We start from the raw sequence: 19920 nt of genomic DNA on the forward strand, positions 1-19920 counted from the left end.
TTTCATCATAATCAAATAATCAGAACGTAGTAAACATTGTATACAGAAGTTTTCAAAAATGAGACCTGAAATTCAGCAGATATCTACAAAGACCAGTACAAAAAATTGATTTCCAGTGCAACTTTCTTTTTGCAGTTTATCACAAATATTTTGAATGATAAAGACAACTGAAGTAGAAATTACAAAATAAGAAAAACTACATAAGGATAAAGTTGCAAGCTATAATTAATAAACTTCAAAATCAGTTGAATGTTTCTCATGGACAGTATATGGGGTGATTGATATGTGATGAATTCATACACAACATTAAAGGTCAGTCTGAGCAACTGATGTAGAAAAGACAAATCTAGATAAACTTTCTTAACAGTATTTCTGCAGTAGTATTGGGTGTTCTAGAGATGCATACATTTACAATATGTTGAATATTACAGTTCATTATAATATTTAACTTGAGAGAGGCTTGCTGTGGAAAATATGACCATTGTTTAGAGGGACAATTCAGGAAGTTCATTAAATCTAAAAGAGACCGTTTTAACAGTCAAGAAATGAGTAGTCAATCTGCAGTTCTGCACTGCTTGGTTACACTGCAAATGTGAAGAAAAAATAGACTACTCTTGTTCTGAAATATGAGTTACGTCTATTAAGTGTTGCCCATCCTTTTTGTAATACTCCCCCCATTTAGGAATAATGTGTTTTTCTTGGTTTACAGCTACAGGCACCATGGCCACACACCAGGGAAGAGGAAGGAGGCCACAGGTCACAAGCAACACACAACACCGCCCCTTACAGGAAGCTTAGCGCCAAATGGAGAAGAGGTGTGTGCCTGGTGGAATTCACCACATGCCTGTAAGTGCCCAGAAGGCCAGAAGGGTTGCTGCGTCATTTAAAACAGAGTCCTGGCCACCTAATCCCATCCTACCCTCAGCAGTGCTCAGGCAATTGTGCGCCACATCTTGGGGAGTCCTCAGCAGCTGACTAGTGACATCACCCCAACGTGAACCCAAGATCATTTTGCTCAACCTGCACCTGGGTGAACGCCTTTAGTCAACAGAGCCACTGGGGCCCCAGTAAGTTTTCATGTTAGATCCGAAGTGGTCTGTAGATAACTATAGTAACTGCGCTAAAAACTGCATTCAACACTAGTTTCAGAACTCCTTTTCTTTATTATGGTAAAATAATTTAAAATTAAAAACATATTGAATTATACTGAAATAACAGCACTGGTTTTGATTGCTATGCTTGTTAAATATAAGAGTTTTAAAGAAAGAACAGTAAATCCACTTTTTTTAATTTCCTTTTTCTACATTTAATACGATGAAAACAAGGCCCTGTACAATCCACTTCGGCAGTGAGTACAATAACAATTATTTTACAATTTATACACATTAAAACAGTTTTAATTTGGTTCCTTTTAAAATGTCAGAAAAACCTAACCCATTGAGAATTGCATTTGGAAGAACCTAATATCAAAAGGAACAAGCAATATTGTGCTGAAATTTCACAAGAGGCCCCACCAAAAACTCAGAGCTAGTGTAAGAGATACTCAGATTCATAAAATATAGCATGCTACAAAGCAATTCCCTTGTTCTTTGCAAATCAGCAATAAAAGTATTGTTATATATATTCATCATTTGGAGTAAAACCCTTGAAGCAGAATTTCATCCTGTTTGACATCAAACCTGTACAACCAGCGAGTTGCTACGAAACACTAAGAAAACACATTTACATTGACATTAAAAACTGGGGAGAAAAAAAATCAACAATTATTTCATTTGTGTTAATAGCAATCCACGTTTGCTAGTTTTTATTATTTTCTTATTTTTTACAGTATTGAAAACAAAATGCGGTGCATTCACATTTTTCCCAAGGAATTCTTTAATGTCGATCTCTACAAGGGTAAAACGGTGAAAAGCCTGAAGCTGGATCCATTCATGTTGAAAATTCTCACAGGGAATAAAGGCCTGATTTAAACAATCTAGAACACTTACTGGATTTTTTTTATTTTTTAAATGGAGGAGAAGTCATCGTCCCAGTATTTATAGTTAAAAGGAACTTCCCAGTTCATGCGAATAACATAGTCCAAAAATGGTGTCTCATCAAATGCACTTTATGCTACATAAGTATATACTTTACGATCCTCGGGTGTTCGCGCCAAATATTCTCTCTCAATAAGTCCTTCAATTCGTTTTTTAATGACAACTGGACTTGGTAAGAAACGCGCTCTCAGCTGCTGAGTCACCTGTGGGAATAAAAAAAATTAAATGGCTTAACTTTAATACTCAGTTTCTGACCATCAAAATTAATAAAATCATAGCATTTCATAACACTACTGATTAGAAAATTAGGAATAAGATTAATGATTTTATGTTCCGGTTGTTCTATAACATAATGCATTTATTGCCTTCTGCATGCAGTCTTGAAGTGGACCAATTACAACTAAAACATAAGCCTTACTCTTCTTTAACCCACCTCTGCTACTAGCACATTGTGCTGCATCTTCTTTCTGGATTTCATGATGCGTACAATGGCAGCTTCGATCTCATGCTTTCTGTCGTCGTCTACCTTCTGCCGCGTTTCCTTTCTTTCAGGATCCGATTCTCCTTGTTTGGCTGCAACTGGATGAATTGAAGAAGAACAGAAAGACAATAACCGATCCCGGTCAGAAACGGAACAAAGTAGAAACAGGACAAGGGAACGCAGATGCCAGTCTCATTACTTTGACACGTTCTTGTAATGGCCTGGACCCACATGGATACACGTTGAGAAGAGAATAGAGTGTGCTCGGCAGACCACGTGTGAGCCTTCAGAGCTGGCAACCGGGAAAAACTCCCACCAGGATCTACATACATTCTGATGATTTCAATACATGTCCTCAATTACTGATGAGCTTGAACAATTACCTGTTATAGCACAATCCCATTTATTTTTTTAGGCAGTAACAAGGCGGGTGAAATGTAGACCTGCATGTTCAAATCCGGCTAGTAGGTAACATTTTCATACCACAATTATTGATAAAAAAACACTTATAACATGGAGTACATTTGGAGTACAGTTCACACGTTTTGTATGCCGAACAAATCTATTAAAACAACCTCCTAAAAACTATTTAAGATTGTTTACACACCTGTTTGGATCTTTACTCTGTGCAATTTGGAAGTAAACTGATCATTGACTGTAAACACATGCCCGTTCTCAATTTCCTTCGACTTGGGCTCTTTAGTAAGGACCCGCTGTGTTGGCTTTCCACATGCCAGCGACTGAAGAGCTCTGACAAGTTCTCTCTCAGGGATATCCGTCTCCTGCTGAATTTCCTGATGTCACAAACACCAACAAAGACATTTAGTACACAGAAAATAAGCCCTAAGCGGATGGAAACAGGGTGTAAGCAGTGGCGCCATTTTAGATTTTAAACACTTGCTTTAGCTCATTACCAGCATTCCAACTTCATCAAGATAAAATAACTGTAAAAATGTCTTCCTGTCCTCTGGTTCCATGACCTCTGGATTTGCATTTGACATGTAGTGTTCTAGTAATCGACAAGGAATTATGAACTGATGAATTTATGGCAGGTCGAGACAGCCTGCGTGCAAGACCAGAAACTTACCTCAAATGTGTATTTTTCTCTGTTGTTAAAGAGCATTAAAATTGTCATCTGAAATGTTGAAACCTGTAGTATGTGCTTTCTGGTGTTAGATCCTGTAACTTGAGCTCCTCCTACTCCGACCTCTGAACCATCCTCCTGAAATAAAAAGAATGTATTAAATATACACTTTACACAACTATAGAGCAGAGATATAAACATCTGTTATAAAGACCTGGGTTTTCAACATGTTTTATGCTCAGAACATACACAACTTTAGAAAAAGAATAGTCTAGATATTACAAATTATAGAAATATAATCATACCTTTTTAATCGGGCCATAAAAAGTAGCATTTAAATCAGCAGAGCCCATATGATGCTGGAGTGTAAGCTGTCGACCACTGTGTTTCGCCAAGTAAAACCTGGTTTAATTAAAAAGAAAGATAATTTTCAGTTATTGTTTAATTAACAATTATAGCATTATAGTGTGGGACTGATTACACAACATAATAGCCGAGCAAAAAAAAAAACTGGCACACAATTAGCACTTTAAGATCTCATGAAGAATCATTATGGTCTTCAACATACCACAGAAATAACACATATCCGTCTTGTTTTTAAGAAAATTAAAATGACCAAAAACTGGTTAAAAATAAAGAACCAAGAGAAAGAAACACCTTCTAAATACTTCAAAAGCATGTCTTGGCGCTGGGGGGATGTTACATTTTGGTGTGGCAGACTGTGTGGGCCAGTAGCCTGTTGTGAGTACTCTGACAGTCAAGTCAACACCACCTAAAGAGACCTGAAAATATAAGATTGTATCAGAAAAGCATGGAGCAAGTGACACCTTAAGTTCAAGGTTAACAGCTCTATATTTAAGCTTTTATTGTATTCAGCATCACTTACCCCTGTGGACTGTAAATGTTGCCGGAATTCATCCATAGTTGTGTTTGAAATGCTCATGTCCCTGAACATTCCTTCCAGTTTGGATGTAAACTGACAGCCACACTCCGTCTACCAATGATATAAATGCATAAGTAAACAGTCACGTCAGATTTGACAAACACTACGCTGATTTCTATGCCTCACTTCTTAAAGCAATTAAATATCACAGATTGAAACAAACATTATAAACACAGCTACTTGCATTCAGAACATGGTATATTAATGCATTTGCTAAATTCAGTAGGGCGCAAAAAAGTTTTGTATTAGCCTAGAGTAAGTACATTTTGCAAGGCAGAATCTCTCCAAATGCTTAGAAAACTTTCTCTAGTTTCTTACCATACAGCATACATTCCACATAAATGTACAATGATTAAGTAAACAACAAATTTTCCTTTCATTTTTTAAAAATGCTGTGGTAATTATTCAACCAAATATGACAGAACAACTCCTGGGGTGCTATCTGCGTGGAGTCTGTATGGTCTCCCCATGTTTGCGTGGGTTTCCTCCAGGAGCTGCAGTTTACTGGTAGGTTAAGTGGCTTGTGGGAAAATTGGCCCTGGTGTGAGTGTGTGCATGTCAGTGTGTATATGTGCCCTGTGACGGACTGATGGCCCGTCCAGGGTGTTTCCAGCCTTGTGCCCGTTGCTTGACGGGACAGGCTCCGGCTCCCACGTGACTCTGTATTGGATAAGGCAGTGAGAAAATGAATAGATGGACGAATTTCACCAAACCGCCACACTTCATAGAAAACCCCTCATATCCTGGAAGGTGATAAGGCAATTAAAGATGCATCACCTTGAGCTTCGAGATCATGTTCTTTTCCGAATCATCAGAAACACTCTTGTTTGTGAGAAGTCTTCTCGCCAGGTGCTGTTTGTAGTAACGTTCAAACACGTCTTTTTCCTGCATGAATCTAAAAAGAACCATTGCTTTGTCCAGAATAGTCTCCACTTCCTGTTCCGTCAGCTAAAAAATTCAAACAATAAATGTCACACCGACTGTGCCAGGAATAGAAATGGAACCATCACAACTACAAAATATATCTTTTTAAAACAAGAGCATACAGAGAAAGTTCCATTAAAGGGTTTAGAAATATGTACAGAAAGACAGGGGAACAGTATAATAAAGTTGTTCATTCTTCACTGTCATCTCTAGATTACTTTCTTTGCAGCCGTACATGATCACAGTGTCTTCATTTCTACTATACTTCTGATCACAACTGCTTAAACTAAAGTTTGATCAAAAGGACCGATCCAATCAAAAGGACTGGGGACAGAAAGACACTTTTTACAGTTTTATACAACAAATAACTTCCCATGCATACCAGCTTCTTTGCCGTGTAGGAAAAACGATGGGATATTTAAAAATACTTTAAATTCCATATTAAAGTACTTACTCCTTTTACTCCTTTTTTCAATTTATCATCAATAAATAAGGAGAGATATTCTGGTGACCTGGAGTTTAGATTTAAGAAGTACTCAAAGTCTCCAGCAATTGTCTGCTTAAAAAGCCGATCATTATTGAATGATTCTTGAAGGAAACGGTCAAACCGGCTCTTCAGATCCAGAAGACCCTAAGAACAGACAAAAAAAAACTAAATTCACATGGAAACATTTTTGCTAACTGAAAGAATCAGTACAATTCTCTATTTTTATACGAGTCTCCTTGTGTCTAGTACTTTCAGCCACAGTACTTGACAGTTTTCTCCTATTAATTACATTAATATATGAATCTGGGTTCTCCAATAACTCCCTTTATGAAAGGTGTTAACCGATTCTGAAGTGTGCAAGTGCAAAAGGATACTGCATTACATCCGATGCTTAAGAAAGTCAACAGCCCAGCTCCTAACAAATGTGTTACCTGGATATAATCCACAGGGTTCTTTCCTTCTCCTTCCTCTGATACCAGTGCTTTGCCTTGTTCCCGAAGGTAGGAGCTCATACACTCGCACATTGTCTTCAAGCCATTTGGCACTCGGCTAAACAGCTTGTACATACAGGCCAGATCTGTTCACAAATACATGCATGTAACTACATTTCACAAACACACATTCAACTCATCACATGCTGTCTTTCACAACTGTAAAACCCATTTAAGATGGTCATTTGAGCGAAAGGGACAAAAAAAAAATCCAAACACTCCAGAAATATTGATTCTAAGGTGAACGTGTTCAATGACTACAGCCAAACATCTAACAAAAGTATCAACAAATTGCCAAATGCTAATAACGCAATCTATCCTTAAATATGCTTAACTGTACAGAGAAAAACATTTTATTTAACAAATGCTAATTTAGTATTTAAGCAGTGAATCGTGTAACTATGACTAAACTTAACCTATCTCCCCTATTATGTCTATATGATGTCCAGAATTCACACACATTCCTGAGATTCATGGATATTTCAGTACAAATCAGACTACAGCGAATAAAACAATTAAAAAAAACAAGAGGTTCTAAAAATTCATAATGCCTACGACAGTCAGATTAAAAAATTAAACTACCTTCTGTTTTTCCATTTTTCAGCATATGCACTAGACCCGAGTTTTCCATTTCCACAATAGTCTTCATGTGCTTAGAAATGAGTTCCCTCTCAACTACTTTTACAATGGGCTCTTCCGTTGATTTGTCAAGGCAGTGCATCACTCGTTCGATTTCTTCATTAATTCTAGCCTCTACTTTTTTAATGTACACGCTTGCACTGTTTTCAGCTAAAAATTTCTGACTTTCCATCTGAAATTAAACAACAAACATTAATCCTTAGGTCCCAAGAAAATAAATGTTCATTGTCATACAAAACATATTGCATTAAGAAAACAGAGTATTATCTCTATAGCACCATGAAGGAATTGACCCAAAGGCACTTCCACAAAATCAAAATGACGATGCAAACACTAAATCTTAGCTGGAGTCAGTTTCACAAAAGCTTTTATGATATGTGGTATGAAGTGTACGATGAACTTTTTCAGAAACAAACCTGGAAAAATTCTGCTGACATTTCTAAAAATGGAGCTTCAAAATCTTCTTCATACACTGATCTTCCTTCAAGGCCTAGAATCATCAGCATCTGACAAGCATTCCGGATAGCTCCCCTGAGAAGAATTACATTTAAAAAATCAATTTCATTTTTAGAACTTTATAAGGTTCACGATTCCATAATTCAGAAAGAAAAATGTAATGGAAGCTATTTTTTTAAATCTGGTGTATTACAAGTGCTATAAAACTACCAGATGCTGTGTACAAATGAAGAAAAGAATTTTAAAAATAAGAACTATGCAGCAATAATGCAAATATGTGACAAGGTACAATTTTAGTCATTTTTCTAACAATTAGATTCACAAAATGCCCTGAGTAAGTTAGAAGACCCCTTCCATAAACATAAAATATTCGGCTTTTAAACTGAAAAATAACACTAATCAAAGACCTGAGACTGAAACAAAGATCAAGTTCACTTTCCACACAAGAGGTGCAAGCTCAGCAACCTCATGGAACACTCTTTTTGCTTCAAGCACAAAGTTAAGGGTAGAAATGGATGATGGTTTTCCAACACCATAATAACACAGACATGAAAAATAACGAACCATTTAATTCTTTAGGAACAATGAACAGTCTCAATATATACTCAAAACTATATATTTGAATATCTTGAAATCCCTAAACAAAATGGTAACTCCAGTATTAACTGTCCCTTTTGGATTTACTATCAAGTACCAAAGTGAATATTTGTAATGCAAACTTTGCATCAGCATGTTTTGAAATCACTAGTGCCTTTGCTAAACTTAATTATTCTTTAAACTTTAAAATAACCACCTAAAAAATAATGATAAAAAAATTTCCCCCTTCCTAAACATTGGGTTTTATTGTGGGAATTCATGTCTTAATTCTTCAGCTGTAAGTAAAGCACAACTCAACACAGCATTATATGATGCAAGAAACAGTAGATATTGCCATACCTGTCTACCACCTCGCCCTTTCTCTCTCGTGCAATCATGTCTAAAAGCGTCTGTCGGAGATGATCTCTGATACACCCATAGCGTACAACCTGATCTCTAAAAATAATTAACCCCAGGTTGTAGACATTCTCCACATTATTCTGTTGTACATATACACGGTCCTGAAGGAAAGAGAGGAGGACAATCAGAGTCTGGAATCACGTTCATTCAGTATTGACATGGCTGATATTCAGCAGAAGAAACATGACACAATGAAAATTTTGTCATGTCTTTTTTTCAAATTGAAATGTTAGCAAGCAATGTGTATAAAAGCTCGTCGATTTTAACTGCCTAAATGAATGACAGCTGTGAAGACGAGAAATTTCAGAACCGCCAATTGTTCTTTTTGAATATCCACCCAACTTGAATTTGACCGAATCTGAATTCTGCCTTTATGGTTCAGCTCACAGCGGTGACCCCTGTCGCCACAGAGCGAGAATACAGAAGTGCAGACGGGCGCCCTCTAACCCATCCGCCCATCAGAGCCGTTCAGCGTTTGACACGCTACAGGACCCACAGAGACTTACAGGAGGTTCCGTGCCGACTGCAGGAGTGGCACGCTCCTCACTGAAGTCACTGCAACCCTGGGGGCAACCAGGAAGCTGCAGAGTTTGCCCTTTCAACTTCAGAAAGCTCTGGTGGACTAATCCCTGACCTTAACCCTGACAGCACCGATTTCATCATGACTGCTGTGCTAACAAACAAGTGGAAAGTTACCAATTAAATAATGCTGTCCACACCCCTGACAGGAAACGATCATTAGGAAATTTCTACTTCTGAGGAATTTTCTACTTCTACAAATACTGTATATGTAAAAACATTCACATATAGCAGACGTTTTTACAGTCAAAGAATTCAAAGGGTGGTCAGACTAGATCATGGTCTGAACCAAAATCTGAGAAAAACTGAAAACGGTCAACAAAAAACTCCCACATGAAAATCAGGTCTCAACAGTACTAGTGTCACTGTTTAACTAACGGTTCAATGACTCAGTACATTCTGTAGGATGGCTATTAGCTGAGAAACTGGAATGACAGGAGTGCTTTGTTTAGTTTCAGATTCATTTTTACAGTGTAAAAAATTATATAACAAGATGATCAATTTTCTCAGTGGTGAAATACATAATCCCTAATAAATTCCAAAGCCAATTAAAGTTAATTAAATTTAGTCAGAAAACAAATCTGATTGAAGGATGCAGCCAGGATAAGGTTTAGAAAAATGAGTCGCAGCTTTTAAGCCCACATTCTACAAATGAAAGAAATATAGACTGTTTATAATGTCCACCAGTGTTTCCTCTTAAAGTACAATTTTTTTCTAGCTTTTATAAATCCTTTTTGTTTCCAAAGTACCATATCCAGTAACCTACCATGTACATCAGGATGTCTCTAATCATCACCATAGCTGTCTGATGGTCGTTCCATGCTTGGTTTAATGTTTGCAAAAAATTATTATTTAATGAGTTTAAGACATCTTCCCGTACCTGTGAAAAAAATAATATTAACGCATCTTACAAATTTCCAATATTAACTTCCAAACACCTAGGAATTGGTAATTCATTACTTTTCCCACAAAGTTTTTGTTACTTGACTTATACTTACATTATTATATTTTTAACTGACAAACAGACGTGGCAATATATCTGAATAACATGCTTCAAAATGTTACCTAATATAACTACAAAGTATGATCCACCAATAATATCATTTACCAATACTCTGGTAAGAAATATTCTAAGGTTATTTAAACAGAATTTTGAGAAAGCACTGATTCATGTAAATTCAGTTATAAATTCTGGTCCACAAAAGGAACCATTCCAGTTTCAGACATACAATATTCTAATTTGGAGATGTATTACATAACTTATAAGACCAAATATTCTTCCCATACCATGTGCTCTTGAAAGCAAAATTTATACAACCTGAAAGTACATATTGGTTTTGAGAGGCCAAAGATGCATAGGAAAATACCTAAGGCTAATACTGTCCATGCCATCCAGGAACAGAAAGACTTCACTACATCTTGTTCTTTATCACTAAAACCAGATGATCACTGAACAAAAGTCACATGGAACCCAGCAACATTACTTTCACTCTAACTTCCTATAGGCCTTTACAATTTTAATCTAGGGGACAGGACTTCATAGAGCACTGGAAAATAACACTGGAAGAAAAAAGATTAAAGTCTTTCAGCAACTTCACTGCTTGGTACCCTGATAATAACTAAAAATAATTATAATAAAATGTCAACCAGGACAGGATTGCAAAATTAAGTTGTTCTGTCAGTTTTCCACTAATTCAGACATTATTCCTCACTTTTTCCTTACATTTGTGGTTTCCTGTACTGTTGTACTCAAAATTAATTTCTAGATTTTCTTTAGAAAAAGAATATATTTAAAGATTTCAAAGACAAAAAGTCTTCAATGGGAAAGTCTTCATCCCCCGTAGCCACACACACATCTACGCAATCAAGTCCTCCAATAAGCACATAAACTTAATTGAATACCTTCACATTACAATGCAGTTGCTGCTTTTTCACCTGAATATAAAGATTAATTTAGAGTAAAAGCACATAAATGTAATTCCCAGGTTTCTGTGCCTTGTGTTTAATGATTCAAACTAGGACTCAGGCATCACATATTAAAAGCTGCTCTCCTACTTTATTGATTAGATGCTCTGTGACGACTTCTCTGAGGCCGGTATATAGCTTCTCTCCGTGCTTGTGTAACACCATAGTGTATGCATTTCTATACAGTTCCTCAAAGCTGAGCCCACTGTTGTTCTTCCGCTGTATCTCCTGAATGGCGTTCTTCAGAAGGTCCCAGATGTTGTTAACATATTTTTCATCCATCGTCATCTGCATTTGAAAGGTAAAAAAAACATAAATCAATGCAAAACCCAGGCGATTGTGAAACAGAAGTGTTACAAGTAAGTTATTTCAGAACTAAAATAACTTAAAGCAAGCATTGGCACTGTCCTACAAAGACAGCAAAATAAATAATACACGAATTAAAACTCAATTCATCACAAGGGACCTGCAATGATGTACAATAGTATTTACTGCTTGTAATTTAAGAATCCACAATCATTTGCTGACCATAAGCCTCAAACAATAACCGACACCAATATTATCATCTTACTCTTTTGAAGTCACTGGTGCCATAAATGTTCATCATAATGGTAATTCACAAACATTTAACAACGTTATCATCAAACCTACTACTACCCACAAAAACACGAGTCTCGATACAGAAGTTAAACTTTGGCATCGTAACAGAGATAGGCAATCTTACCTATGAACTTCTAACGTCAAAATGTGTTATATGATCAGTATAAATCAGTTTTAAGATTGAATATAACATGTCACATACATGTAATTTTTTTTATGCATACAAAATGACATGGGAATTATGAAACAGAACATACAGTACGACTACTTAAATACTAGCCTTCCATTATGACATCACAAGTTCCAAAAAGAAAATGAATTCTCTGCAGTAGGAAATCAGAAAAGGAATCCAAGCATCAAGTAATTCAAGTGTTTTACTTTTTTTTTAATGTGGCTATATTAAAATGAAAATGTTGTGTTCAAATAGCCTGTCTCATTTAAAAATTGGCTTAACTGCTATATCAAGGTCAACCAAGATTGTTTCTGCACTGCCACCTGGAAAGATGAGCAAAACATAGGTGTGGAGGAAACAGTACATTTGGTAAATACAGAATGGACTCTTTGAAAAGAACATTTGAAGGTTCAGCTGAAACTGTCAAAATACATGATTAACGTTCTGAATTAGTACAAAATAAGGTACAGGCATTTTATATCACTGCACCATCTGCACTTCCATCTTTAAAGGTCTGGTAAAAAACAAGCTACTTTTGTAACTGCATGAGAACAAGATTATAAGATAACAGTATATACTTTCTTAAACACTAATATATTTTGCAAAATTAAAAACCTTAAAAATAGCTTGGCAGTGTTTTCATTAACTTCCCTTTCATACACATAAAGCGTATTGTTAACGTTTTATGTGAGTAGAGCTACAATGCTGCCAATTAACACGTAGTTAAATGATGAACAACTCCAAGGGTCTTTACCATGTCTAGAAACGCCAATACTTTCTGTAGCTGGCCGACATGTACTCAAAGCATTCTGAGCATCATAAATACCAATATGAAGGCTTGGATTTTAGTGTAGCTCTTCCAGGAGATAGTTGTGTTTACAGCAGATACAATACAGATGCAATTTAATAGGTGGGTAAATACCTCACTAATCATGATATATTATTAGTGTTATTTTCATTTTAATGCAGTGTCATTTCTTTTACAACAATAACTCTGGGACTTGTTCTTTCACTTGTGCCTGCTATCCAATAAAATACAATCTGACAGGCTTAATACTTATATTTAAGTATTAAGTCGTAAAGTTACACTTACAATCTCTACAATCACTAATGAGGAAAAAAGTATCAACCAAAAATAGTCAACCAAGAGCATAAAGGTCTTTGCCCACTATAAAAAACAGTGCTGGCAAGAATTACCAGGTATTCATTTTATTCAGATTACAAAAAATATTTTTTTTCTAGTTGAAAAGGTTATTTTAACGATAGTGCTGGGCGATAACTCGATAACAATAATTATCGCGATATAATTTTAACAAAAGTTCGATGAATGTTCGATATATATGTTTATGCTTTGCACATGCGCACAAAATACTGCGCGAGTGCGCGTTGCAGACTGGACAGCTAACGTGGTGGTGTTTACCCACACGGTGGTGGCTGACAGGACTGTAGTTAGAGTGGAGAAATGAGCGACACTGAAGCAAATGTAGTGCTGCCAACGACCAGCTCGAAGGACAATGACATCATCGACAGAAAAGGTCATTCAACTTCAGTAATTTGGAGATATTTGGGCTTTTTACGATCAGACATAAAACAGAGCACTTTAAACTTTGCTGTCTGTCTGAGCCATCTTCTATGTGTGTTGTATCACACTGCAGTATTTAATCTTTCTATTCAGATATTTATTTTGTAAATTTTACTCATGCATATTTTGACATAAAAAAGACTTGAATACTCTCTACCTCAGATTTGTTTAATGTTTCTGCTGTTTGGCAAGTGTTTGTTGTGTTCTTAAAACAAAGAGTTGTTTAATTTACCAATTAACTGTCTGGTTTCTTCAACTTTCACTCAAAAAATCTGCCTTTAAACTTGAAAGAAATAATGATTTGACATTTATCGTGATAATTATCAATATCGACTGATATGAAAATTTTTATTGTGATAATGTTTTTGGCCATATCGCCCAGCCCTATTTAACGGTAGATCAATGACATGGTTTAGCAATTGTCCAGAATTCTATTGCAAAAGCACTGAAGTTCAGCACAGTTCTCAAGTTCCAATATTTCCAATATAGCTCGGTGGCTGTAAGCAGTGCTGCACTGACCTTCACAACTATGCCTCAGTATGATAAGGCACTGTATGACAACAGTGGTACACTAGTCCTTTCCTACAGGGTTCAGCAGTTCAGCGACATTCATCACAAAGGCATTGTTTTGTGGCAAAAGAGGCAACCAGAAAATCTAAACTAAGAGAATCTCACCCTTTCCTTCACACCCAGATTAGTAAAATGGTTTATTATAAAACCTATGATTATCAAATGTATAAGGGGAATAAATGCACTCCATGACTTTCATTTGATCTGGTAACTTAAAATCAGTATTTCAGCATATTAGCCTCCTTATAACCGATGGGAATTTTGCCTTGTAACTTTCATTTTAAATAAATTTAACAGCTTCATTAGGTTGATATGCATGTTAATATACATAAATGCTAAATCATAGTAATTTTTCATTTTCCAAGGTTTTGGACCAACATGTTATTTTTGTTTCATGCTGGAACACTTCAATGTTGATCATACTTTGAAATTGTGGTCATTTTGTTTTAAATTAATAGTTCTGAGTGACCTGTATTTTGCCATTTCTTTTCTTATTAATATAAAGAAATATCAATTTCTTTGTGGATGTTTAGAGGAGCACCTGACAATGAGAAAATTATACATTAGAATGGTAAACTGCTAGATCATGTAAACTTTATATGATTACACAGACTTAATTATACTCCCAAAGATACTGATAAATGTACATGACAAGCCTGGCATCTTTCTCAAACTAAGATGCATAAATAAGTTCTGATAATGGTAGGAACTACTACTGGAAGCTTTGAGTAAACTGTTTAGTCTCATAATATGTAGAAACTCGTCACTGAGTTCCAGATTGCATTCTGAGTACCAGAAGACTTTACACGTGCATTTTCTTAGAAAAACACAGAACGGATCCAATCTGCTTATCAAGAGAAAAATACATCCAGTATTTTGGAGGCTGAAGAAAGTCAGCACACTGTCACTTGCCAGCTTTTTAGCTAGAAATGTTGGACCTGGTAAGACATGACAGCCAAAATAAAATCATTAAATATAAGCCAATAGTCACTACACCGATCTAAGATGCAATTGATAGCACTGTCTGGGTTCTAAGTTGATCAAATCCTAAAAGATCTCTTGCTGACCTGACTTAAGGCTTATCCTAATGTGACAAATTCCAGCAGGACAAATTCTGCTCATGTAATAACAGCTTTCTTGCAAAATGAGAATGAGACAGTTATGCAGTGGATGTCCTACTCCCCAGGCTTGAGGCCTACTGTAAGTCTGTAGGATGAGCTGGGATAACGTGTGGCATCGAGGGCTCTGAAATGAGTCTACAAGAGGAATGAGACCCTCCCACAACAGCATCTGCAACCAGGTGCATCACATGTACAGCTAGTATTTCTCCCCAACAGCAGTGGGCACAAGCTATTAACTTGTGATTTTCACAGCAGGCTGTTTGTTGATCAACCCTGTTGATGACTGAAGTTAACCATAATGAATATACCCATATCAGCGTGATCAAATAAAGCATAAGCGAATCTTTTGCAAAAAAAATATTTTCTGGACATAAAACCTTAGTAACTTTATTGGGAGTTACAAATGATAAATTTATTTAGGTGCTCATTACATGTACTTGACATTTAAAGTCCTACAGCTAGGTTTGTGTACAATTATGTAATACATTTGTTTGAACATTTATTGCTCAACTTTACTGTACTTTCATTCTGCTTTATTTTGACTTGACTAAATTCTCTACCCCAGGTGCTGGAAACCATCTGTTCAGTTTATCTTATAGTCTGTCTTCACATAAAGGTTGGGAATGGCTATAAATCACTGTTTAACCAAGTAATATGTCCAACTAAAGGAACTGTAATATTGAGGGCTGCAGAGCACTCAGATTTTTTGTTGCAAATGAACTCTAAATTATATAAGGATTATAAATGATTTGGCAATGGTATAGTGACATGTAAATATGTAAACAATCTCTCCCTTTAATTCACTTCCAATCCTTTTCTCTTTCAATTTCAGCTTCACTGAATTCTTTTCAAAACATTCTAAATGGTATAAACCAGAGGTTTCAAACAAACAGGCCTGGAGAGTCATATTTCTGCAGGTTTTACAGACCTCTTTAAATAAGCAGCCCCTGTAGAGCAGGGAAATTGTGTTGAACTGCACCAATCAAGCCTAAAGCTAGTTAAACTTGACCATTAACGGTTGCACAGGAATGAACACCTTCAGGACTGCAGACATCCAAAACTGGGTTTGGGAAAACCTAGTTTAAATGACAGAACACCAATCGGTAATTTATATGTCACATCTTGATTTTAAAATGCTTCCTTTAAAATAAAATTAGAACACAGAGGTATTACGTATTGATAATTTATCACAGGCTTTGATCAATATGAAATCAGACACTGCAGTCACCGGTTCCCTTGACAGGTTAACACTGGAATTATTCTGTATGAACTGTCATCTAGTCATCTATTAGGACCATATTCAATTAAAAGCCTAGAAAAATTATTCTGTGGCAATAATTCTATGATAAATGACTGAAAATCATTTCATTCTGCATGTGTGTTCCCAATACTCTGTAGGAGTACAGCACTCATTTTACACTACAGCATAAGAGAGTACAAGAGGAACATATGGCAACTACAATCATAGGACATTATGGTACCGGTGTTAGGAAGAAACTATGGACCATCCTTACTCTGGTCAGCATAAACGTAGCTCACCAAGACTAGGTGTATGGAAAGAGAATAATGGAGTGGGAGTTGCATTTTACTACCACTTGAAAACATTTCAAGTGTCAGATGATGTGAGCAGGCCTGATTCACTGACATTTTGACTAAGATGATGTGTTGCCCTAAATAACTGTGTTGACTGAAACAGCACAGATCAGACACCCATGGGATGGGAACTGGCAAGACTGTGATACCTCCTATTAGGTTTTTCTCATCCAGGAATGGACTAGGATACCCCCTGCCAAGATCACTTAAAATGCAACCTGTGAAACCCACTGGTAAATATCTACACAGCAGATATCGGAGGACTAATCCCTCCACTTCCAAGGCAATTCTGCGTGAAGCCAACTCACTGCTGGACAACTGCTTTGACATTTAGTTTTCAGTACATCTTAAGCAGTTACAAGCAATTACAGTCAGGTATAATGTATCAACATAGCTTCAACCCCCTGATATGTTGTATTTTTTAATAAGCACCTTAAGATGTTAAGACTAATAATTTTTACATAATTTTCAGCCTTGATCTACAAAAGAGAGGTCAAAAGTATGAGATTAAAACAGTTAATTATAGACAGAAACAGCAAGATGTTTCTGCAAAAAGTGAAATGCAGGACCACCTAGTATCTGTTTTAAAACAATTTGCCACTGAAGTGTTTTTTTTAAAGGAGCAGGCAATGAGCAATTCAGCAAATCACTGATTAGCAAGGAAAACAACTTACAAGGGCTGCACACGAATCAGGACATGACTAGTGAACTGCAGTTACAGGCCAGTCCTTACACTTGCTTATCATATGGGCTTTCCTGAGGTATAAAGACAACTTTGGCTTGCTAGGATCATCAACTACATGTCCCTAACCCAACGAAAAGAGGGTCTCCTGAAGGAAGACATGTTAGAGACAAGATCTGATGACAGATTTCCAGTGTTTTTCTAGAGTCCACAAAACGCTCGAGCTTCCCAAAACTAACGACATCATTTCACACCTTGATTTACATACATGACATCAAGGCATCTTTTCACCTTACTATTGCTTTACTAACACCATTAGTAGTTTCATCACATGTTTCATTTTATGAAACATGACTCTCCTGACCACCTAGATTTTTATGAGATTATCGTCCATTTCTTTTAATTCGACGTATACGCCATGAAATGTCCTTATTTTAGTTGTTATTTTAACAATGCGAGTCATTACGACGTTTGACAACGCTTATGCATTCAAACCTCAGTATTAAACAGTTTTATCGGACAGTCAGGCCTACACACTGCTGTGAAACTAATTTACTCACTGCGACAACCATGTCGCGGAACATGTTCTTGTTTTGGCAACTGTACTGACTTCACAGAGCGGATGGTTTAGTATTTTTTGTTACGTTCCGGGTGTGAAGTTCACCTTGCTAAACATGCAATTAGTTCTGCTAACTTACCTGAAATCAGAAAGAGAAACAACCTCATTTTTGTTGTCGTAATGCTTAATGCTGTGGCTATGAAATAGCTATATGCTATCACGATCTATATTGAAAATAAAACTTCCTGAACTACTGAAATGTTAGTTACCATTTCCCCCCTGCCGATTTGCTCACTGACCTATTAATGTGTCAAAAATGAAGGCCTCACTAACAACAAAGATTTAACGTCGGACTGTAAATTCACTCCTCTGTTCCCAGACATTACTTTTTACTTAAGAGGGGGAAAAAAGCATTTCAAGATCGTGTACACGAGCAAGGTTTCAGTAGCTCGCGTATTTTCAAAGCCTTTGTTTACTAACTGGGAGGCCTGATTTTCGCCATTCCCTGACCGAATCCCCGGCGCTCGAGTCTCCTCGCCCGCCCGCTTAGGTGCCCCGTCCCCGGCTACTACTCACAGGAAAGGCTCGTATCCTCATCTTGGTGTCCTTCTTGGTGCCGCCTTTGCTTAGATTGGACATGTTTGGATCGCGTCTGTTTCTTTATTTACATTAAAGACTACGTGGGCAGCTGCGGGAAAATGTGCCGACGGGAATGCCGTGTAGCCCCCTCGACCTCTCCGGCGTGTCTACGTCCCTCTTTCTGGGCTGGTATTGTCACTCCGCCGCCGCCGCCGCCACTCCAAGTGCTCGGCTCTTTCTGCACAGTGATGGCGGACAAACAGCTCTCAGTGCGCAGGGCTACCCCACACCGAAACTCGCGCGAGATAAAGGTAGAGGGGAAAAAAATCTGCGGGAGACAAAACACACCATTAAAGCCATGCGCTGCGTCGATGCAGCATATTAACCTTTAACGTGAGTTTCACGCCTCCGGGTGTCTGCCGTAGGAAAGGTGAACCGTGAGGCGAGGAACGCAATCTTAGAGGCGCACGCACCGTGAAGGGAAGCTAGTTAAGAAAATAAAAGTTGGGGGGGAATCTGATGTCACGAGTGTTTCAGAATATGATGATCAGCAAAGAAAAGACAGGAGAATATAATAACGGGCACACTTTTGTACTCACTCTCATACGGTGGCACTTAACATGTTTGTTACCAATGTTTTGTCAACAAACGTCTTGGGGCCAGAAATGCGACGTACATTCAGATTCCGTTCCTATTCATGTAGTTGTACATGAATAATAATAATAATAATAATAATAATAATAATAATAATAATAATTGCTTACACTTATATTGCACTTTTCTGGACACTCCACTCAAAGCGCTTTACAGGTAATGGGGATCCCCTCCACCACCACCAATGTGCAGCATCCACCTGGATGAAGTCAACACCTTGACATTAAAAATATTTCACACAACTGCAGTCCCGTTACCTAGATGCCATCTCTTGCCAAAATTCTTGAATTGGTCAATCAATAGCTCAGATGCCATTTTATCCTGTGTTATGATCTGTTTGAAGCTTCTCTGAGTCTGAGTCTGAGTTTGGAGAGAGACTTGTTATGGTGGGTATTGACTTGATGGTTTCAGTCTCTAGGTCACTTAATTTTCTTTTTTATTCTGGTCCCAAGTGCAGTTTTGTCTGTCAGTTACACTATGGCACTCTACAAGAGCATATGGGCCAAAAATTCCCATTGGCCCTTACCAATCATGGCCTCCTAATAATCCCCATGAATTGGCTTCATTACTCTGCTCTCCTCCCCACTGATAGCTGATGTGTGGTGAGCGTTCTGGCGCACTATGGCTGCCGTCGCATCATCAAGGTGGATGCTGCACATTGGTGGTGGTGGAGGGGAGTCCCCATTACCTATAAAGCTCTTTGAGTGGAGTGTCCAGAAAAGTGCTA

General features: G+C 37.2%; 1 protein-coding gene across 1 annotated transcript; it reads right to left on the minus strand.

The window, feature by feature from the left end:
* Positions 1 to 1281: 1281 nt before the first annotated feature.
* Positions 1282 to 18957, minus strand: cul3b (cullin 3b). The gene is made up of 16 exons (XM_088618008.1): positions 18537 to 18957; positions 11172 to 11369; positions 9883 to 9996; positions 8478 to 8638; positions 7502 to 7616; positions 7029 to 7257; positions 6387 to 6532; positions 5923 to 6099; positions 5322 to 5492; positions 4488 to 4595; positions 4259 to 4383; positions 3907 to 4003; positions 3605 to 3739; positions 3125 to 3311; positions 2470 to 2615; positions 1282 to 2239 (listed from the first exon to the last, which is right to left on the minus strand). Exons 1-16 carry the CDS (start codon positions 18597 to 18599, stop codon positions 2108 to 2110), a joined length of 2304 nt encoding a protein of 767 aa, XP_088474134.1. The 5' UTR covers positions 18600 to 18957; the 3' UTR covers positions 1282 to 2107.
* Between the last annotated feature and the right edge of the window lie 963 nt (positions 18958 to 19920).

This window comes from Lepisosteus platostomus, chromosome 2, assembly GCF_059453375.1.
Source record: "Lepisosteus platostomus isolate fLepPlt1 chromosome 2, fLepPlt1.hap1, whole genome shotgun sequence".
Classification (NCBI taxonomy): Eukaryota; Metazoa; Chordata; class Actinopteri; order Semionotiformes; family Lepisosteidae; genus Lepisosteus; species Lepisosteus platostomus.

Bases quoted from the DNA above. Each gene is read 5' to 3' on its own strand.
- cul3b (XM_088618008.1), bottom strand. From the start codon at position 18,599: ATGTCCAATCTAAGCAAAGGCGGCACCAAGAAGGACACCAAGATGAGG. The intron at 5,493-5,922 runs GTAAGTACTTTA...TGAATTTTTTAG, and splicing joins TGAAAAAAGGAGTAAAAGGA to CTGACGGAACAGGAAGTGGA. The intron at 4,004-4,258 runs GTGTTTCTTTCT...TAATTAAACCAG, and splicing joins GCTTTTGAAGTATTTAGAAG to GTTTTACTTGGCGAAACACA.